Genomic DNA, 23357 nt, shown 5'->3' on the forward strand with positions numbered 1-23357 from the left:
GCTTCAACCGTATAATCCCACCCAAATTCACAATTTTTAATTATTTTTAGGTCCTTCTTAAGTAGAGCCCCCACATGGCCCATTCAATACATACACTTTAAGCCCAAAGCTTATATTAAAAAAGACAAAACCCTAAACCCTATGTTAAAAATTAAAAAAAAAAAAGAAAAAAAAAAGAATAGAGGTCCCACCAAATTCACTCATTTTGTAATTCTGTGGAGACTCAGCCGCCAAACTCGTTATTTGACAAAAGTATGCAGCCCAACAAAACAAACTCGCTATTTCAATTGATTTTACGGGTTAATACTTTGTTGTTTTTTACAAACTAATTTCATTATATTCTTATTTATATGCATTTAATTTGTACTGATGATTGATTATATATATATATATATATATATCTTGATGAAAAATAATATAAACTATATTTATGACAATTATGGAAAAATATTTTAAAAGAAAATCTGAGATGGAATTGTCAAGAACTATTGGGATAAGTGATGATAGTTCAAAACAAAGTCGCATAAAAATCAATATGTCAGATCTTCATTATGATCCTGGCTTACGAACTCAGATTTTAGATTACAATCCAAACATTTGTTTCAATGAGGCCAACACTGAGTTGTTACTTTGCTTGGCATGCTTGAGTCCAAATGATTCATTTTCTTCTTTTGACAAGCAAAAGCTCATTTGGCTTGCTCAAATTTACCCGAATGATTTTTCTACAGAAGAACTTAAGGTACTTAAAGATCAACTTCAAACTTATATTGATGATATGCATTCCAACACCAACTTTTCAGGATTACAAGGTATTGCTACTCTTGCAAAAAAACTAGTTGAGACAAAAAAGGACAAGCCATATCCACTAGTTTATCTTCTCATAAAATTGGCATTAACACTCCCTGTTGCAACAGCTTCAGTAGAAAGGGAATTCTCTGCTATGAACATCGTGAAGAACAGAATGCTTAATCGAATGGGAGACTAATGGATGAATGATTGCTTGGTAGTATATCTTGAAAAAGACATATTTAATAATAGTAAGAATGATCTTATTATGCAACATTTTCAGAATATGAAAAGTCATTGAGGACAATTGTAAATTTACTTATTAGACATTGCTATTAATATTCAAAGTTTGAAATATTTTTAGTTTGATTATATATTGGTTGAATTTTTTTTAAGCCCCCAGATGAACGAAAGTCTGGATCCGCCACTCTATATATATGCATATGGAGAGAGAGATAGCTGAAATGAACAGATGTTTATTCAATGCTCCAATTTATTAATTTCAGGATCTTCAAGGCTTCAATAAATTATACTGAATGAACAGATGTTTATTTAATTGATACAACAAATTTCAGCGTATGTAACCAAAAATGGCCCACATAAAGAAATCACAAGTAACATATCTCGTGTATGGTATGACAACAAAATTAAATAATTAAACCATATAATGAGTTGCATGAAAGCTGCAAAGATAACGTCCATGCTAAGCCTCTTATTCTCAAGCAGTTTTCAGGGCGCATTTTGATCAGATGCATAGAAGCCACCAGGGTAAAACTCTCTCTTGCAGCAATGATTTGTTTTACCAATCTATAACCTGCAATGCGAAACAATATTCACAATTTAAAAAAAAAAAATAATTAAGAACAGTTAAAAGTTCAATAAACATGATTTCTAGGAATAGGAGTTAGAGAAATGTATGCATAAACTTCTAATTAGATCACACCCTTACATGAAGAGAAGAGAAATTCAACTTGTTTAGTAACGAGTGGGTGGTGGAGGAGACGCGTAATCATATGGTTTAGGAGGTGAAGGAGATGGTGGTGGCGGTGACTTGTAGACATAAGGAGGAGGTGGGGATGGGGATGGAGGTGGTGGTGACTTGTAAACGTATGGAGGTGGTGGTGATGGAGATGGGGGTGGTGGTGACTTGTAAACATATGGAGGTGGGGGTGATGGAGATGGGGGTGGTGGTGACTTGTAAACGTATGGAGGTGGGGGTGATGGAGAAGGTGGTGGTGGTGATTTATATACGTAAGGAGGAGGAGGTGATGGAGATGGTGGTGGTGGTGACTTGTAGATGTAAGGTGGAGGAGGTGATGGTGATGGAGGAGGAGGTGACTTGTACACATATGGTGGAGGAGGTGATGGTGAGGGAGGTGGTGGTGATTTATAAATGTAAGGAGGGGGTGGGGATGGGGAAGGAGGAGGAGGTGACTTGTAAATATATGGTGGGGGAGGTGATGGTGAGGGTGGTGGTGGTGATTTATAAATGTAAGGAGGAGGTGGGGATGGAGAAGGAGGAGGTGGTGACTTGTAAATATAAGGAGGGGGAGGTGATGGAGATGGAGGTGGTGGTGACTTGTAAACATATGGTGGAGGGGGAGATGGTGAAGGTGGTGGTGGTGACTTATAAATGTAAGGAGGAGGTGGGGATGGAGAAGGTGGTGGCGGTGACTTGTAGACATAAGGAGGGGGAGGTGATGGAGATGGGGGTGGTGGTGATTTGTAAACATAGGGAGGTGGGGGTGATGGAGACGGAGGAGGTGGTGACTTGTAAATGTATGGTGGAGGAGGAGATGGTGAGGGTGGTGGTGGTGATTTGTAAACGTAAGGAGGAGGCGGGGATGGAGAAGGTGGTGGTGGTGACTTGTAGACATAAGGTGGAGGAGGTGAAGGAGATGGAGGTGGTGGTGACTTGTAAATGTATGGTGGTGGAGGTGATGGTGAGGGTGGTGGTGGTGATTTATAAATGTAAGGAGGGGGTGGTGATGGAGAAGGAGGTGGCGGTGACTTGTAGATGTAAGGAGGGGGAGGTGATGGAGATGGTGGAGGAGGGGACTTATAGATGTAAGGAGGGGGTGGTGATGGAGAGGGAGGTGGAGGTGACTTGTAAATATAACGAGGGGGATGGGATTTAGATGGTGGTGGTGGTGATTTGTAGTAATAGGGTGGAGTTTCTTGGTGGTGATACCATGGCGGGGATGACTTGTAGTAAACTGGTGGTGGAGGAGATGAATAAGTGTAAGGCTTGTCATCACTAGCTGCTACATTGGTGGCTATGAAGCATATAGCCAAGGCAAAAACCAGGCTTGGCCAAAGATTGGCCATTTTGAGCAAACTCTTAATCACTGAGATCAAAGGGTTATTTGTGAATGATAACTGAGGAGAAGTTCGCAGCTTATATAGTGATCCCTTCAAAAACAGAAGCATTTGTTTAATGTTGTTTGAAGTTTCCAACCTCATAACAAACCAATAACACAAAATCCTGCTGATATTCTCATTTCTTTGTCCAAATATTAAATAATTCGGTAATGGTATACCACTTGCCTTCTAGCCTTGCACAATAGTCTTCAAGCATATGCACCTTGAAACGGTCTAGATCAAATAATGCAAAACGAGTTGCAGTACTGAGAAACTTATAAAATACATAAAACAATCGCACTGTTTGACAAATAAATCGTGAATATATATATAATTCTGAATTTATATGAGGAAGTAGTTGAGATTAGGTTCATTTTAGGAACTTTCGGACGGAATTTAGAACGTATCAACGTTCGTTGGTGTTAAAATATAAATCAATTTCATCAGCAATCTGATTCTGAAGTAGTCTTGCAAATTTACTTATACATTCCTGCACTGCATATTTTATAGCAAATCATTGTCACTGAAGTCTAACAGCCAATAAGCTCATTGGCAAAAAATAACAAATGCCTGCATATTTTCTCACCAGAATTTTCCAGCCAGCACTAACATGATGAAGGCTTCCCTGCAAATTGCCAATAAAGTTTCAGTTTAACGTTTTCCTGTTTGTTTAATGGTTTGTGTAGAAATAACCGAGTGATTAGGTTCAGCTTTCCCTGTCACAGATGTATAAAGTCAATTGCTTCCTTTCCTTTTTTTTAATATGACTTGTGTTTTTCTAGAGAGAGGTCTTAGCAAATTAATCATGTTACAATGGCATAATATGAAATGCATTATTTGAAAAAAGTACTAACGTGTAAGGAATTTGTACTAAACTATTAAAAATAGCTTTCTTGAGTCATAATGTATGAACACATTACTCATGAAACTGTCCAACCTAAAATCTTATATAATCTACAAAAGGCCGAGTCCAAGCATTTTTATGGAGCTAAAATCCGATAACAATTTTCTACTTTAAGCCTTCCCAAATGCATGTATTTCTTTTTCTTTTGGTCAGGCAACGTGCATGTATTTATTTATATTGAAAGGATAAAGTCAATCTGAATTTTTATTTTCTTTATTTTCTGGATTGCCACTCAAGTTTTTTTAGTAGTATGAAGTTAACATGTAGCATAACTCTATTATGCCATATGGCTAGCTACAGGGCCAGGGGCAGAGCTTGCATCGTGTATCAAAACAAAACAGCGTGCTTTTTATTTATTTATTTTAATACAAGTCATAGTCTAAACTACAAAGAGGGAGGTTTTTCACACACACTACAAATATGTCACAGGGGATCGAATTGGAGACCGCTCGTCTATAAGACAAGGCCTTTTTTCACTGTGCTAAACCCTGTTGGCAAGCTTGCATCTTTTGGCACACTATCGAAGCTATGTGTTTCCAAATTATAAAACTAGATTTGTTGTTTCTTTATTCAAGTTTATGGAATTTGTTTTCCCTAAAATTTTATTGATTGAGTAAACATAGTTACATTTGCATCTAGAAGGTAATATATGCAGTATGAGGAAAACACTCTTCATATGGATGAAGGCAAAAAAAGCATGAACTTTGGATTCAAACGAAAACAAATTTATGTTTTTCCAATGACAAAAGAAAAATTACTACAATTGGGCCCTCTCCTAATATAGGGAGCTACAAGAATTAGTTAAAGAGAGAACAGAAAAGAAAATAGAAGTAGGAAATTACTTAAAGCTTCTGAGAGAAAAGAAATAAACTAAAAGGTTTGTAAATCGTTGTTTTACACACATTATAAGTCTTGACAAACTGAATAATTATTTTTTCTGTAGAACCATCGTGCTAAATTCACAAAGAAAGAAATCAATTAGCAATTGAAGTTTTTGTTTTTGTTGGTGAAGAAGATAAGGTCATGTATTGGTTATATATTAAAGAAATAATTAAAATATAAGTTCAATTGCAAATGTTATGTCATGCCATGTTCATTAGGAAATGTCATGCATGATATGATAACTCAGTTTATTACTCGCTTATGATTATTGTTTTTAAATTACCCCGCAGTTGCAGCCTGCACTGCATCTGGGACTTGTTCATCACCACAGCTGTCTCTTGCTTGGTTGTGATATGGATAATGGAGTGCACAAAGAGAAATGTGGAAGAAGCAATGTGTTTTATGACCAAATATATGCTACAGTCAGTCGTCTATATGTACATACATGGAAACCGTTTAAGCATGTAAAGTGTCTATGCACACGTGGGCAATTTATAACCCTTAATGAATGGAAATTAATCTGATCAACAATGAAAAACCACCACATGAGCGACTGATCCTAACAAAATTTTACACAAGATGAAAAGACTTTTCATTACATTCACACTAAAGATCCAAAAAGACAGAATTTCTCATTTCCTAATGCTTCAGAAGGAAAACAAAAACAAACAAAAGAACCGCCACTGGCGACTAATTTGAAAAATTCATGCATTCCAAATTATGTTATGTTAATTACCTACTAGATACTTAAATACTGTCTCCTCCTCATTCTCAATAAAATAAAATAAAAATATTGACTCCTTGGAAAATAGCGAATGAAAACGACCAAGTGTATTAAAGAGATGGTGATGATAATAATAACAAAGAGAGAAGGATAGTAAACTGAAGGTTTCCTGATACCAAATAATGTCACCATAATACAAAACTATTCACAATTATTGCTTTTTATTATAATCATTTAATCATCATAATACTTCTGATTTACACATATTACATGCATATCTTGTAATTGGTTGGTTGGTAGAAACATGAGAAAGAATATAGAGTCTCGTAGTCTGTACAGTAGTATATACCCGTGGTGTATGCTAAATACAGGAAAACAGAAAATAGTATATACCAGTGGTGTATGCTAAATACAGGAAAAGAGAAACTAACAATCAAATACTAAGCTTGGCGCGGAAGTCTGAGCTAATAATTCCTGCAGTAATTTCATCCAAACAAGCCATCCGTATTCGTTCAGGCGTCGCTGGATTATCTAGTGGAAACCACTCCTTAGACCCTACTTCCGCTCTCGCAGCTATGATTGCATCTTTGATGGCAAAAAAGACAGCCGAAGCCAAGAAAAATGGTGGCTCACCAACTGCTTTGGATGAGTGGATCGCCTTCACATTTGGATGTCCCTGTCAATTAGCAAAGAAAACGTCAAACAAGTCAAGACGGTTGCTTTAGGTTGAAATCAATCATTAAAGCCAAGTAAATTCAATTTCTATAATTACAAATGTAAATTAAAGAATTACAGCATAACTTAGCCCTCGAAAAAATGTTGGGTAACCTGTTTTTAAACTGTATGGCATAACGTAGCATCGAAAAAATAAAAACAGATAGGGAGGGGGAGGGGGGTTTGATGTTCTAATAAATGAAATCCTAAACAGCTTCCATCCAGGTTTGATAATTTTTAATTTTTAATTTTGGGATAGGATACACAATGGATATATTAAAATTGGGAAGTACAATCAAAGTGGATCGGGAGTCCTCACCCTCTAACTACAAGAAACATAATATCGAGAGCACAACAAATAACATAACAGCAGCTATCCTAACAGAAAACAGAAAAGTAATCAGCCAATCTGAATAGAAGCTTTTGAGAGAGCTAAATAATTTCCCTAAATTCATGTGTTCTCTTTTCTTTCTCCTTCATTTTCCTTAATTTTTTTTGCCGCCCTGCATAATTATGCACTTCTATTTGGTTCAAGGATCTACACAATAATTAATCAACCAACCACATTAAGCCCCATTTTCTCACAATATATTTAATCAACCCCAAACCATTTCTTTACAGACACCACAGACAAAAATTCCCGACACCATCTTCTATCAAGCACATAGTCTGGTAAATTACAAGTTGCCTTTAGTTTTAATTAATGCTTTTCAGTAGAAAAGAAGTTGTCAGATGACATGTTAAGACAGATACACTGAATCCCACCCATAACTTGATCAGACAAATTAACTTTCAGAAGTAATTTATAATTTATAAATGCCCTTACAGGGTAATGAGCATACCTTCAGAAGTGAAACGCTAAATTTGAAGGGGACATCATTTATGGAAGGAATTTTGTAATTTCCAGGTCCACATGTGTAGAGGCAACCTGGTGAGATCCATTTATGAGCAGAATCACCCCACTTAAGTTCTTCTAGAGCTACCCATCCCAAACCTTGTATAAAGGCTCCTTCGATCTGCATTAGAAGCATAGCATAATTGATAAGAACATTAAATATATCACCTTATTCAACCATCCCAACTACTCTAGATTATTAGTTATTGCAATCGAAATGAAATATATCACCTTATTCAACCATCCCTTCCCCAATTTTATCCCTTCCCCAATTTTATAAAACAACACTGAACAACAGCAATATTGACATTCACAAACTAGATCAGGAATTTGTTAGCATGTTCATTAGTTTAGATGACAACAGCAATATCATGAATAGTTTACCAACTAATACTTAACATCAGTAGCAGCTCATACAAGCATGTTGCATGGACATTTCATCATTCGGCCAAAAATAAAAATTAAATCTCCTTTAGGTTCTTAAATTATCTCCATTTTCTCACAAGAAATGGGATCATTGTGGGCCCCACTAGAAGTTCTAACCCTATTTACGTCAATGCTTGAGTCTGTTTCTGTAGTATATCTTACTTTCTAGGAAAGTTATTCCTATAATCCTGTTGCAACAAACATTCCAAAAAATGGGCTTACTATTAACTTGAGAGTGAATATAGTTTTCTTTTTATAAAAATGTTTCTGTTGCAAGTTACAACAAAAAATCCTCAAGAATGAGGTTCACTACATGTAGCTTGAGATAGGGTTAAAATTCCCATATTTTTCATGGATGTTTATTGATAAGTAAAAGATTTTGACATTTTAACGAAACTGATAAGGAAAAGGGGAGAAAAGCACCTGGCCAACATCGATTGCTGGGTTGAGAGAGTATCCAAGATCCAAGAATATGTTTGCCACCCTAGTGTGAAAATCTCCAGTCAATGTGTCAACTTCAACCTCAGCAAAAGCAGCCCCATAGGTGAAGTATCTGAACGGGTTCCCTTTACCAGTTGTCCAATCAAAGTCAATTTCAGGTGTAATGTAAAACCCATGTGCAGAAAGATCTATCCGCGCCACATAGCATGCACTTGCAAGCTGACAATAATTGTGAAAAACGAAGATAACATAAATTTCGTATTGTCAAAAATTCTCAGTGCAAGATTGCTTGCACAAAAGATCCCATGTACTGTCCTTTGGAACTAACACATGAACAACAAATTGCAACAGACTATCTATAACATTCAAAACTTCAAAAGCAGTTCTTTTATCACTTATTCACTTTTTCAATTCCCATGTGACACAACTAATGTTAGCCACGCATCTTCGATGTTTGACGAAGAATTTAAAACAAATGAAAGAGAGAGGACACCATGTTTAAGCATTTGGTTGGTTTTATACAGTACATAATCAAGAAATCATCATACTGTGAATGACACTCTTAGGTAAAGCTTCAAAATTGATTCCAAAGCGAGACAAACAAAATCCAGCATTAAATGGTGAAATCAGAGATGTCAAATGGAGAATCAGATTACTCAACACCCGCCTCTTACACGAATGATATGGTTGGAATTTGGACCAAGGTGTTTCCAGTATTCAGATTCAATATAAGTGCCTAAACATGTAAAAACTTGGTAGAACATGACAAAAGATAACAACAATAACAATTATCCACTACGCCATCAGAAATCACCTTTTTATAAAGTTAATCAAGACTTATGCAAATAACCCAAAAGGGAAGGAATGTTCACTGAAGTTTGTGGCTGATAAGCTACTAAGACCAAAAATTCAGGTTTAACAATTGATAAGCTCATACAACAAGAAATTTATGTTGGACATTTAAATCTTTCTAACCAACATTTTCAGTCTCTTTCATGGCATTAAATTGATTGCCAACATCACAACAATCTGAAAATGCTTATTTTACTATTCTCCTGACAGTTTTATATTTATTGAAATACTTGTAATACATTATAGCTGTTTTCCTCTCCTCTTTTTTAGTTGTAATTAACACTTCAGATAAGTAACTTCTACACCATCCAAAATTGTTACAGTCACTACTCCTCAAGGGAAAGAAGGACATGAACTCTTCTTTGAAAGAAAAGAACCACAAAATATACCATGCTGTATTATGTGAGCAGAAACTAGGACAACATGAGTACCTCAGCAAAAGAGCTGAAATTTTGTTGTGAAGCAATAGGCTCCATGCGTGCCTTGATTTGCTCACATGCATCCAGAACTGCAGCTCCATACATATCAGAACTCGCGGAAGCTGCTGTTGGTGATGAATTAGGAACCTAATTTGGCAGCAAACATGAAGACAACAAAATATGAGCATGGGCATCAGGTGTTTAGGCATATACAAATAATAAAGCAATAGAAATGGAAAGGGAATCTAAATCAGTTACTCCTACCAGAAAACCTTTCGAATATTAATTGAATAGCAATCTAGCCGTAGCCACGGATGATTACAGGCTCAACTTTGTTAGATACATTCTCTTAAATTTTAATACTATCAAAAGTTATTCCAACATAATTGCAGCAACAAATACCCCTGACATGCTCATGCAATAAACTTCTTGGAGAATCTAGAATCTCATATCGGGAAATCTAAGCCTCACAAAGTCATCTACAGATATTGGACCCCTTCGCTTGTTGCCAATTAGTTTTGGGTTGGATGCCCTAATTCTAGAATGGTATGGGAGCATGTTCCATTCACGTGTTGGGCCCGACTTGTGCCCAACTTATGTGTTGGGCCTATTGAATTGCATGTTGGATAATGTAAAATCCCACATTAGGAATCTTAAGCCTTGCATAGCAATTATAAGAACTTGGGCCTCTCCACTCATTACCAGTTGGTTTTAGGGTTGGTTCTCTAATCCTAACAAAGCTTAAGAATCACTTGAGAAAGGCTTCTCCCCTATTATCCCCATTTTGCATGTTTAAAATGTTGATACATCAAATCTTTTTACTTTAGCTTTAGCTGATTAGATGAACCCCCGTGCATTTTACTGTACTTTATTTCACATTAATCCATGGTGATTTCAAAATACATATCTGATGGTTGACCTTTCTAAGAATGAGAGAACTAGACCTTTCTAATATCTGATTAGCAGAAACAATATGCAAAATCAAAGCAATATACCAAAGTGACCCTTTTTTATTTCAAGATAATGAAACACTGTCAGCTACCTTGTCAGTACTTGTCTCTGATATAAAGACAGAACTGAGAGGGATATTGAAGGCAGAAGCAGCGACCTGAGCTACTTTTGTATGCAAACCTTGCCCCATCTCAACACCTCCATGTGTGACTAAAACAGTTCCATCCGTGTAGACATGAACAAGAGCACCTGCCTAAGGCACATTTAGCATACCTGATCAGGATTCTGATTGCATGATTATGTAGTATATAAGAAATTAAAATAATGGAATCAATTTTGATAAAAGAAAATATAAATGCCCATTAAAATGGAACACAAATTAGCTTACTTATGTAGCAGCAGTTCGATTTCTATAATCACACTCAGAGAGGAAGGGGTAAATGCATCTCTTAAATTTCGAACACTGATAACATGATGTAAAATTATCCAAACTATAAATCTGACAAAGGCTTGTCACAATACTGAGGCTTCCAAATCTATAAGATCAACTTGGATGGCTTTCACACCCAAGTGGAAACTCTTCGGCTTCAAATCGGATGGAGTTCATTGTTTTAGGTAAGAGAGAGTTAAGGTGGAATATATATGTAGCATCCTATAGGCTATAGCCAGTTGATATACTTGAAAAAGACAAAATACTGACATCATAGGAAGACATTTTAAGTAGGATGCCTATGACAGAAAGTTCATATCCTTTTCAGTAACGCAAAACTCAGAATCAAGAGGGAGTGCTATGTCCAGCCATACATCTTATACTAGAATAAACCATTAAAAAATCCTGTACTTGAAAACTCTATGTTCTTAGAGTGTTTTGGACAAAAGATAGTTAAGTCCAAATAAAATCCTGTATTTGTCAAAGCTCTAGTTTTCTAAGAGGTAAAAGAGAGAGAAATCAATTAAATCTGAAACCAAATAACATTTTGTGAATATTACCTGGTTCATAAGCTTTAATGTAAATGATATGCCAAACTTCGTTGGAACCATGGCAACACCACGCTTCCTCCACCGATTTTGAATATTAAATTGGTCAACTTCGTAGCGAGCTTTTGAAAATTCACAAGATAACTTTAGTTCACTCCATAGCGGACCCAGTGTACAGTGTTGAAGTTGTTGACCATAATGCAATATTGACCCTTCACCTTGAAAATTAATTTCCTGAAGGAAAGTGATATTACAGGCTCATATCAGAAGGAATATGATGGTTATGGAGTAAAGGTGCAAGTGCAACATAAGAACTACAACCTGATAAGATTTCTTAACTTACTCTTATCTCTTCGGGGCTTTTTTTGAGTTCGGCAGCAATCCTTTGAATCCAATTTTCAGTAATAAGCATACCTTGAGGACCACCAAATCCTCGAAAAGCAGTGTTACTTGGAATGTTTGTGAAGCAAACCCTTCCCACAATCCTCACATTTGGAATCTCATAGACATTATCTGAGTGAAACATAGCACGTTCAAGCACAGGAAGGGACAAATCTAGTGAATTTCCACCATTATTGTAGATTTCAAGATCTAGTGCCAACACCTTTCCCTCATTTGTAAATCCAACCTATGTCAAATTACATATTCCATCAATACCTTTTTTTTACATCACATGTTATGTAAATTTAACAAAGCAAAAAAATTAAAAGCCACCAAAACAACAACAGCATAATTATTGACAATAAAATTCAATAAAAGGAATTAAGGCCCTTCTCCTTCTCCATCTTCATCTCCAATTTTTTCCTTTTAAAAAAACAAAATAAGGGAGCTTTTCATACTACTCCACAACCCCTCCAACGAAATACTCTTTGAGCAAACAAGAATAAAATCAGGTTACAGAAGTTCTGTTACCACAAGGTAAAGGAACCATAGAAGAGCCCAAATTGTTTACTAGATACCAAAGTCCCACTATATGGCATGAGAACTCTTTTCTTGATTTCTTTTATATAGCTTAGCTTTTATCTGAAAAAATATATGAATAAGGAAAAAAAAAGTGCAAAACCAGAAAAAATTTCTGCCAACATCAGATTGTAAAACATACAAGTAGGACATAAATGTTGATGTCCAACAGAAAAATCAAAATATAGCAAAAGAAGTAAACCTTGTACTTTCCAAGAAAGCTATGGCGTTGCCCAGTTATCATCATGTCTGTATCACGGTCTAATGTAATTTTAACTGGACGATTTAAGAGATATGATGGTACAGAGGCTGCAGCAGCAACAAAAGCTGATCTAGTCTCCTTGCCACCAAAACCACCACCAATCCGTTTAGTTTTACAAACTACTTTTGACATTGGAAGACCAAGAACATGAGAAACGTATTTCTGATGCTTCTGAGGGGCCTGCACATTGACGTAATCCCGTTACATTTCTGTTAAAATAAACATCATAGACATTTGATTTACACTAGTCCCTAACAAACTTTTGGACAAAACACTCTGCAATCACATAAATACTTGTAATACATACAACCAGTATTTAAGGTGCAAGAATTAACATGAAGAAAGGGTGAGGGAGAGAGAGAGAGAGAGAGAGATTACGGTGTCTATGCACCAATATTGGAAAGAAGTTGGAAAGCCATACAAAAGGCAAGCCCAAGCCGAAAAGGAAAGGGTGAGTGAACCCTACAAAGCATCTGGTCCAAATGAAAGGATGAGTGAATTTTTCATGGTTTTGGCAGGTGGTTAAGGTGGCTAGGTGTAAAAGCTTCTTCTGGCTAGGTGTAAAAGCTTCTTCCACCAGGGTAGACTACTTAAAAGCTGAATCACACTAACATCTTTATGGTCTCCAAGGGTCTTTGCCTCAATGAATATGATGCAATTTCACCAAATATGTCGCTGCAGTGTTCCAAACAAAGTAATCTTCAACGTATTGACCAATACATTGAAAGGGACATCAGTGATAGGTTAGCTTCTTTGTGCATGTGGGTGTGCCAGTTTGCCAAATAATAGATAATGTCATGATTTTCAGTGAGCTTCCACATGTGATGAAGGGGAAGGATGGTTTCTTATATGTTTAAGGGTGCATGAATTGTTTCTTATATTTCATTTTCTTTACTGTCANAACTGACAGAGGGCAGAAATTGCAAAACAGAGCAACATTATGGTGGACATAGTAGAGTTTTGAAGGTCAGGGTGCAAAGAAGAAAAACAACTCAAACCACAGGGGTGTAAAGTGTAACTAACCCTTTCATTTTCCTATATATCCAATAAACACAAGCTGGCTGCTTACAAGACCTGCTGGCTAAATATGGTTGTCTCAAAAACCAGACTCCTTCCTACACATGCTGCTTAAAAGCAAATACTTCCCTAAGTGTTCCACTTAATTGGACGATGGCTTCTGAATAGAGTAGAGTCTTACAAGCATGGCTTCATGTTACTGGGCACATATAAGGGTAAGAGATAACCCATGCTTATGTAAACCGCATAGGTTTTATTAGTTGCTATTACCAAGGAGGGAGGATGTCCAACATGTAGCTAATTTAGTTGATCATTAAATATTCATTGGAATACAAGGATATTTTTTAGCAATACTTTGTACCTAATGGACCCCAACCCATTTTAGAAGTGCCCTTGAGCAAACTGGATGTCTCTTTTTTCATTAAAAAAAAAACTCATCAAGAAAGGAAAAAGGTACAACCAAATACGGGCACTTGGGTCATATCTAAACTGATTCAAGCAGTAATCTTTCGAGGGATTTATAAAAAACCTGAGTGGATGAGATCATATGAACTTCGTTGCCACCATCCATTGTCCATACCACACTGCTTTGTGGCTCCAAATAGAAGTGTTCCTGTCCTCCCACTCGAACTTCCCCCACTATGACATTCTCACATTGATGTGATTGAAAGCAAAGATCCACATCCCCTTTCCTAAAACACCTCTCTGTATTAGGATGGTAACTATTGGCATTGATGGCATCCAGTATTGATAAGATGGGTGGGAGCTCTTCATACTCAACAAGAACCTTCCTTGCTGCTAGTTTTGCATTTTCATGTGTATCAGCAACTATCACTCCGATAACCTGCATAAAAAAACCATGGATAAAAACATAAAAGAGGAGAATCGGTTAACACAGCACTAAATATACCATACAAGGAATAATTTTATCATGCCTATATAGCATTTGATAAATGCTCAATATATTTTCCATGTAATTTCTTGTAATGAGTCAACATTCTGAATTGTAGAAATATCTTTAGAATACTGCAAACCATCAAGTGATGTTTTTTATGGGTCTATTTTACACCACACATCATTCTCAAAAGTTAAGGATTCCATTACATTGTGGGCTAGAAAGAGAGAGAGATTTATTAACCATCATACCTGACCAACACAAGTGACAAATTCTGAAGCAAATAGTTCCTCATCGTAAACAACAGGTCCAATTTTATTATCAGCTGGAACATCGTTAGAAAAAAACATTCCTGCAAACCCAGGTGATAACTTTGCTCCAGAACCATCAATTGCAAGTATACGAGCATGAGGCTTTCTGCTGAGTATTAAAGCAGCATGCAAACCATTCTGAGGCAATGGTGTGTCATCAGAATATTCTGCCTCTCCTGTAACCTGGTAGAAATTATCAAATCAGTACAAACTTCATAATGCTGCTCTACAAGAAAAAAAATCATGCACTGTGCACAAAATTAAACTGATTGACAGGGCAAAAAACCCTTGATGCCATTTAGTATCACATTCAATATTAGCCTGGCAGTAGAGAAGATTTATCCTGTCCAAATCTTGAATGTCATTGTCAACGATCTTCATCCTTGTGCACTTTGATTTTCTTCCTCTGAGTTCAGGGACTGGTCCTTTCATCCTATTTATTCGGATTGGAATGCTGTTGTCATGTAATGCTGTTTTGTTGTTTTGCTTTTAGTCATGTTTTTACTTGTTTTAGAAATAGAGTAAATGGATTTATTTTTTTTCGGGAACACCCTGTTCCCTGTGTTGTGAATATCTTTTATTAATGAAAGCTGTGTTTCTCATATAAAGAAGAAAAAAAAAAAAAAAATCATAATAGCCCATTCCTTAAGGCTGAAGGTTGAACTCACAATTTTTTTCATTGGTTGTCTCATTACAGTAGGAACTAAGAAGTAGACTTTAACAAGATGACAACCACAGACATCATGTAACATTAGCTCACATTCAAATATAAATGAATGTGAGAGTGGTTCACGCCTGAAACCTGGAATTGCTTGAATTTTTTTATCTTTTTACAATTGGAATCTCACAAGAATGGTAAGTCTGACACTAGTTTTTGATAGGCATTAAAGGGGTATGGCAGTCTGTTCTCAAGGAAGAATATTGTTAGATGTACCTAAGGCACAGCAGCGAGAGAGAAGTTGTTTTCTTTTCTTTTTCATTCCTTATTTATTACTTCTGCAGAAAGTAAGGATAGGTCTCAATAACATATTGCTCCGATACCATGTTGAAAAAGACACTTTAGGAATGGAAAAGATCTTTGTATTTCATATTCAAATGAAATGAGAACCCTGAATTATATAGGATTCCAGTACATAAAATTTTTGGTAATCGGCTCTTTGACTTAGACCTTAACTGAAGCTAACAACCGTGGACTAAGCTCGGCCTCACGCATATGACAGTAACTTTATTTGACCCGAGTTTGCTCCCTTTCCTGCTCCTTTGTTGATTGAAAAAAGAAAATATTTTTCAAATCTTTTGGGAAAAATGGTTAACAAAAAAGGGGGCCTACGCCAACAGAGTTTCAAACTTGTTGCAAGCATTTACAAACCCATCAAACTTTATCTGCATAGACATGATCCAGTAAGTCTCTTCTTCTAGCCCATTATACAACATACTTGATAGCAAAAGAATTAGGTAAAAGAAAAAAAAAAATTGAAAAAGATAATGCATACAAATATCAAGGTTCTCAATATCAAATTCTGTTAATCTGCCTTGAGAAAAAAATAATAATAATTGGTATATCGGAAAAGGTAAAAGTATTATTTCCAGTACAACTAAGTACATACCTGAAGTCTTGCTGATAAATGAACCTCAGGAGACCCAACAGCTGTCCCATGTTTTGTAATTTCATAGTCTTGAGTTCCTATAACAGGTGGCCGGAGAAATGATTGTACAGCAGAAAGATGGGATAATGGTACTCTCTCCTTAATGCAATGATCCCCTTCCATCTGATGAGAAACCCAAAGAAAAAATTTGAAGAAAAAGCTAAGGGTCAAAGATTTACGAAACTCCACCATCCCACCAGGAGCATCATCCTTGAGCAATACATCTTTTTGCAGGACTTTCAAAGCACCCTGCAACAGCTCCTTGTTCCAACTCTTTCCAATGAGAAAATCTTTTGTTCTTGTTGCAGAAAGAGAGAGTGGAGCAACTCCACCATAAACAATAGATGCATCAGACACAACCCTACTGTCACCTCTTTCCTCAAGATGAACACGAATTCCAGCATTCACTATCGCTATATCATCATCCCTTCTGTGAGCTTGCTTAAATTCTTTCACATACTCAAAAGGCCTAGTCCAAGGTAAAAATACAGAGAGCAAAATTTCACCACTTGCCAGATCCACCTTACGATAACCCAGGAAAAACTTTTCTGCCAGCGTCGTTCTAATGTTCCCTTTGCAATCAATAATTCGAAACTTTGCTCTAGAGGCCATCCAAAGAGGGTTCAAGTCTGATATTGGACTGGCTGTACATATATTTCCACCCACACATGCAACATTTCTTATTTGCATCCCAGCAAACCATTTTAATTGTTCAACGAAGGCCGTACAAGATGAAGTTTCATGAACTGCACGTTCTGTTATGACCTTTCTTAAAACCTTAAGTAGTTCAGAAAGTCTTACTGCAGAACCTATCTCTATGCCATCATCCTTGACATTCAATATACTGAGTTCAGATACATGAGTAACAGAAATCAATACCCGATACTCAATTTTCTTAAACCTCATTTCAATTCCTACCTCAGTATTACCTACCAATAATTTTGCATCAGGGAATTTTTGTTTCAACTCTAGCACTTGTTTAAGTCTCAAAGGTCTAAACCACTTTAACCCACTAAAACCAGTTAAACTTAAATACGTCGATTTTCTCAATAGTAGCTCAGGAGGAAAAATAAACTCCTTGTCTGTGTATGAGCTTCCATCAATTTCACTGTATGAGACAGGTTCATACCTCTTGTCGTCACAAGTACCACTTTCAAGAGTGGTGCATGAACTCTCACTTTTCAAACCACACGAACAGGGCTTTCCAGTTGAAGGGCACACAAACGCACCTCCTTCACGGCTTAGCGAAGATATATCAATGTATGGTGTATCATTTGTTTTGGCAAAGACACGAAAAGCCTCAACAATTGGTCTGTAACCTGTGCATCGACACAAATTTCCTGCAAGGCATTCTTCAATCTGCTCCTCACTAGGTGGTTTCTGACTTGACCTTAACAATGCATACATCGACATGATAAAACCAGGGGTGCAAAATCCACATTGTGAGCCATGAGATCTTGCCAATGATTCCTTGAGAACATGAAAGAAAATAGAAATAGGTGAGACTCTCAATAAGGCAAATTTGGAACTGCGTAATTTGGTTACTATATGATACCCCAAAAGAAAAAAAAAATTCAGATATATTTTAGAAGCTCATCTTGTAATTTCCAAATAATATTGATCAAACAAAACACTATTACTGGGCTCATTTAACAACACTATTGATGAGAAGAGGATGAGAAAATGGTTCGGGTAACTCCGTCCCCCAGTTTCTTTCCTCTCCATTTCTGAAAATACATGTTTAATTCCCAATTAAATCATGAACTAAATATTAAGTTTGCGTGCATTCTTACGGATATTCTTCACTTTGAGATATGTTCAAGTGAATTCTAGCCTAAATTTAACGAGAGAGAGAGTATGAATGAGCGAGTTCTAGCCTAAATTTAGAGGATTTTCAATTCTTGGAGCACAGCCATTCCCTAATATTCCATGAATGGAGATTCCATAATCGAGAATCCCCCTCCAGGACCTAATCCAATCTTAAAAAGCAATTCAGCATAAAGTGATTTGTCAGATATATTGTGTCATAGGCTCATAGTCGCATATGATGTTTCTCCGATCAAGATATCCTTCATTCACCCAAGAAATATCAACTGAATTATCATAATTGGAAGCATGAAGTGGCAAATCAACTTCTTTGTCTTATGGTATATCTCACCATAAAGGATGCTACTAAAGACCTGTATTTGCAGTCAAAAAATTCCTTTCTTACGCAACGCAATTAGAGCTGGAACGCTTTAAGCGCATACTGATACAACAGGAGCAGGTTACCAGAATTATTTGCTTTCTTTTCTGTTCTATAAATTTTTTCAAAATTGTACAGCACTCTAACTTCACATCTTTTGTGACTTTTACAAAGGTTGCAAACCATGGTGAGTGTGAGCTAAGTGATTTTTAATCCTGGAAATACCTTCACTGCATTGTAGATTACATAATATGGCTAAGTGATGTTTAAGCCTACAAAAAACTGTCACCTAATTGTTGGTGAGTGTGAGCTAAGTGATGTCTTTCCCTCTTCAATTTCGTTTGAATACTTCCTATAAAAATCATTCCTACTCATGGTTGCTTACAGAAGTACTCCCAAACAGAAGTTCTTAAGAGTTCTTTTACCAAAAATAAAATGCTTAAGAGTTGTTGACCAAATAAACAAATGCACCTGACAGTGGAATGCACAAAGAAAAAAAAACTAGACAGATACAGAGAAAAGAAATGCAGGTCAATAGGGGAATGTACCTTACAGCTACTGGGTTGTGGGATGCACCTTGGAGCTACTGGGTTGTGGGATGTACCTTGGAGCTACTGATGATCCCAGCTATGGGGGTTGTGGATTAGGGGCTGCTGAAGAAAGGCTGGGAATTTGTTAGGTTTAGAGTAAATATCTGGAGGGATATAGGCTTAACAGCAGCTGGGCATTTTGATTTTGTTAAAAGAAAAATCAAAAACCAAGGAGAAATGTTGTTGTTTGACCTAAGTAATTCAGAAATAAATGTGCCCAACAAGCATGCTTCAATTGTGCATAATTAGCAAGAGCCATACGCTTCTTTAAAGAGGCGTAATTCTTTTTGCATTTTACTTAAAAGGTAGACAGTAAAAGGCAGCTTTCTCTTCCTAAACTTATTTTTCTAAACTACGTAATCCTTTACAATAGCATTAGGATAAGACAAAAAGTAATAATGGATACAAACAGAAAAGAAAAAAAAGAAAGAAAGGCAGCATAGATTACTTGAATCGGATGCAAGCCCTGTTTGTGGCTCCCTAGTCCTTCCACCGTAATTACGTGCATCCCTTCTACAGAATACAAAGGAGCCAAGCATGCATTGACAGCATAGTGCCTGAAAGAAGATTGTCAAAACAACAATAATTTCAGTGTGATCCTAATGTATGGACTCCAATAACAAGTACGACACATGCACGCACTTGGGTGTACGCGTGCACATGTGCATGTGCATGTTTATTCAAGAGAAAGAGATACTCACAAACATTTCTTCCGTTCTTGGTCATAATGGGAAACCATAACAGTGCAAGCACCGCAACCGCCTTCACCACAACCAAGCTTTGTCCCCGTCAAACCTATATCTTTATTGCCACAAAGGCAATAGAAATTCTAATTAGGTTTTTTCAACATAGAGAAGCCAAAGTTTGTATCACTTACATAAAGGACATTATAAAAGAAAATGGACAATAAAATCTTGCAGTTATCAGCAATTAAGAATGTACAAGATAGATATGCAAAGCAAATATTAACCGTTCTGAAATTTATTGAGAACAATCAGCTCCATAGGTCAAGATTACTCTTGTTTTTAAGAAACAAACATGTTCATTGAACACAGTGGACGAGGCGTTCCCTAAACTACACCCCACTAAAGAACAACAAAACAGAAAACCAATGAAAACAAAACAAAAGAATAAACTAATATAAAATAGCACTCCAATCAAAAAAATAATAATTAACATGAAAGAACCAACCCTTCAAAATCTGAGCAAACTGAAGCTCATAAGTATGGGCCATAAACACATTCTGAACTACAAACGATCAGCATCCTCCCCCGCTAGCAACCTCAAAATTTCACTCATTTTTTGCCATCACAGCACATTTTCCTAGCACCATGCCCCTTTTTCTCCCTCCAAAAACATAGGCTTCTCACAAAATAATGCATTACAAGTATCTGGGATTGTCGAAGCCTCACCCAAGTATCTGGTATTTCACCTTCAAAATTGCATGATACGGACGGAAAAGAGAACCACAAGAGTATCCATTAGTTGCCATAAATAGGACGTGTAAGGAAAAGAAAAACTCCTGAGGTTCCAGCTCCTAAATTCTCCTATCCTAGCTAGATGGGACCAGCATAACATTTTCTAGAACTTAAAAGTATCTCAGTTAGCTCTCCCAACTCCAAGTCGTTTAAGTTTCTTCGAAACCCGAAACCCCAAGACAAAGGAAAAGAAGAAAAGCTAGAACAAAACTAGCAATAGAAGCATTATGAGATCTTGTAAGAACCAAACAAACTTGACAGAATACAAGCAAAGAAACCCGTCAAAAAAACTGAGCCTGAAAAACAAACCAAACTAATCTGAGCTCAAAATTGTCTCTTCCCATACTTCCTGAGCAGCCAAACAAACAAACTGGGCAAAACCAATTGCAATTCCAATTTTATAAATTTTTAAATAAAAAAAAAAACAGAAAAGAAAATAGAAACAATCAGAATCAAACCTCTGAGGTACTCAAGAAGGGTGAAGTGAGCCAACCCATCAGGCAAAACTTTACGAATTCCATTGACATACAATATGGCCTCTTTTGACTCCTCCCCGATTTGTTCCAGCTCCTCTTCGTTCTTCAACGATCCCATAATTTTATTTTCTGTCTTTTTCTTAATTCCTTCAAACCCAACAACTTAGAATTGTGATAAATATTAAGATTCAAAAGAAATCAAGTTTTTTTCCCTTCTGTATGTGAGAGAGAAGTGAGCGAGAAGAAGATGGAATGGAACAGTAGGGGACTGGGACACGGAAGATCCGTACTCAGATTTTGGGGGAAAAAGACAATAACAAAAAACAAAAAACAAAAAAAAACAAAAAACAAAGATAGTTTTGCACGTGCGACCGTACTTTCTTCATTTCTGCAAATTTTTCTGCTCTCCTTTGTGCTTTTCTTTCAATTCAGTATTCCGATGCTTTTGGTGCTGTTAGGCCACCTCCAATTATGTTAGGACTAAATTTATTAAATTGTTTAAGAATGATTAATTTTTAAATTTTTTTTTGTTAATTTTTTTTAGTATTATTTTTATTTCAACACTCGTTATTTAATTTTCTAAATATTTTAACCTAAAAAAATTAATCATGATCATTGATTACAAATATAGCTATTGGAATATAAATATTAAAAAAAACACAGCAAATCATATTTGTTTTGAAAATATAGTAGTTGCCCAACAAGATTGAAATGTGCGCTAGCTTTATTTGCATGCCCAAACAGAAATGTCAATGGCCCCAGCAATGTTGGTCAGCACGAAAAAAAAAAAGCAGATTAGGTAACTCTTTCCTGAAGCAGCCGTGTTTGACCAAAAAAGTAGCATGTGTTTGACAAAAAAAAATAGCATGTGAATTATTAGGAAAGAAGAGAAGTAAGAATGGAGGAATTGAATTCTTAGGTAAAATGTTAAAAAAAGTTCTCAAAATACACTATTGTTCTGAACCAATTTGACTAAACTCGTATCTTCTATTTTCTTAAAGATAAAATTAATTTAACATAACATATGACACTTATATCCCCAAACATTAAGAGAATGGGATTTTCACACACGCTAACAAGGTGTCATGAAACTTCAAACATGTGACCATTAATCTGTAAGTAAATGCCCTTTTTCACGAGACTAAACAATATTAGCGAATGTTTTGTTTTTATGTGTGCATGTGAAGTGGTGTGTTGTGTGCACATCATTAGGGTATTTGCCCCCTTAAAGGAAGCATTCTAGCTCGCCCACTGTTTACTTTCCCATCACATTGTCATAACCATTACTTTCCACAATTTTCTCTATCTTTAAAGTGTTAAAAGTTATTTAGTTAAGTTTAATTAGTTTTTTAATTAAATAATGCTGAAATGGCCATGTAGAGACCAAGTCAAGCTGAAGTCCTAGAATGTAGAAGTTGTGGTTTAGTCTGTTCACCACGTTCAAATTTGCTTCCGTTGCTTAAGATAGTTGAACTCCACAAAATCTGCACTTGTGTGTTAGTGGTTATTGTGGAGATTGTTATTTTGTAAGCTTTGTTTTTCAGATATTTATTAGAGAGGAAAACTGCAGTATTTCAAGGCTGCGAAATACGTTTGCTCAAAGAGTCCTTTTACGTTTAAGTTAATTTCAGTTTCTCAACATCTGGTATCAGAGCCCTTCTGGGCCTGAACAAACTTGAAAAAGGTGAAAGATTGTGTCTTGCAGCAGCAAGAAACAATGGCAACTGAGAAAGCCACTGAGAGTTTTATTCAACCAGCGATTCCACGATTTGATGGTCACTACGACCATTGGAGCATGCTGATGGAAAATTTTCTCAGGTCAAAGGAGTATTGGAATCTTGTGGAATCAGGAATTGACGCCCCAGCAGAGGGAGTTGTGTTGACTGAACAACAACAAAAGAGGGTTGCTGAACAGAAGCTGAAGGACTTGAGGGTGAAAAATTACCTTTTTCAGGCACTTGATCGATCCATCTTGGAGACTATACTCGAGAAGGAGACCTCCAAACAAATATGGGATTCTTTGAAGAAGAAATATGAAGGGTCAGAGAGGGTGAAGCGTGCAGTGCTTCAAACTCTAACAAGGGACTTCGAAACTTTACAAATGAAATCAGGAGAGTCCATCACTGATTTCTTTGCTAGAACTCTGGGAATAGCAAGCAAGATGAGATCCAATGGTGGCACCATGGAAGAAGTCAAAGTTGTGG

At 36.4% G+C, this 23357-nt stretch overlaps 2 protein-coding genes across 5 annotated transcripts in view; both read right to left on the minus strand.

Moving 5' to 3' along the window:
• Positions 1-1761: 1761 nt before the first annotated feature.
• On the minus strand, positions 1762-3114 carry LOC117625518 (extensin-2-like). The gene has a single exon (XM_034357061.1). The coding sequence runs from the start codon at positions 3112-3114 to the stop codon at positions 1762-1764; it is 1353 nt and encodes a 450-aa protein (XP_034212952.1).
• Positions 3115-5859: 2745 nt separating this feature from the next.
• Positions 5860-23357, minus strand: part of LOC117624343 (xanthine dehydrogenase 1-like) — a 19105-nt gene continuing 1607 nt past the window's right edge. Inside the window, exons 1-14 of one of the 4 annotated variants that reach the window (XM_034355525.1) lie at positions 21136-21435; positions 19901-20000; positions 19648-19756; positions 16386-17894; positions 14719-14961; positions 14102-14416; positions 12496-12735; positions 11677-11961; positions 11346-11567; positions 10447-10608; positions 9417-9551; positions 8116-8352; positions 7214-7387; positions 5860-6333 (exon numbers count right to left, since the gene is read on the minus strand). In XM_034355525.1, coding sequence (XP_034211416.1) covers positions 6091-6333; positions 7214-7387; positions 8116-8352; positions 9417-9551; positions 10447-10608; positions 11346-11567; positions 11677-11961; positions 12496-12735; positions 14102-14416; positions 14719-14961; positions 16386-17894; positions 19648-19756; positions 19901-20000; positions 21136-21271 — 4110 coding nt within the window. In that variant the 5' untranslated portion in view covers positions 21272-21435 and the 3' untranslated portion in view covers positions 5860-6090. Of the gene's footprint in view, positions 6334-7213; positions 7388-8115; positions 8353-9416; positions 9552-10446; positions 10609-11345; positions 11568-11676; positions 11962-12495; positions 12736-14101; positions 14417-14718; positions 14962-16385; positions 17895-19157; positions 19263-19647; positions 19757-19900; positions 20001-21135; positions 21436-23357 lie in introns of those variants that run through there. The other 3 variants (XM_034355527.1, XM_034355528.1, XM_034355526.1) reach the window with 3 other exon arrangements.

Source organism: Prunus dulcis, chromosome 4, assembly GCF_902201215.1.
Source record: "Prunus dulcis chromosome 4, ALMONDv2, whole genome shotgun sequence".
NCBI classification, from domain to species: Eukaryota; Viridiplantae; Streptophyta; class Magnoliopsida; order Rosales; family Rosaceae; genus Prunus; species Prunus dulcis.

What these genes read in the sequence shown, in the direction of transcription:
- LOC117625518 (XM_034357061.1), bottom strand. Translation starts at nt 3,114, where the DNA reads ATGGCCAATCTTTGGCCAAGCCTGGTTTTTGCCTTGGCTATATGCTTC.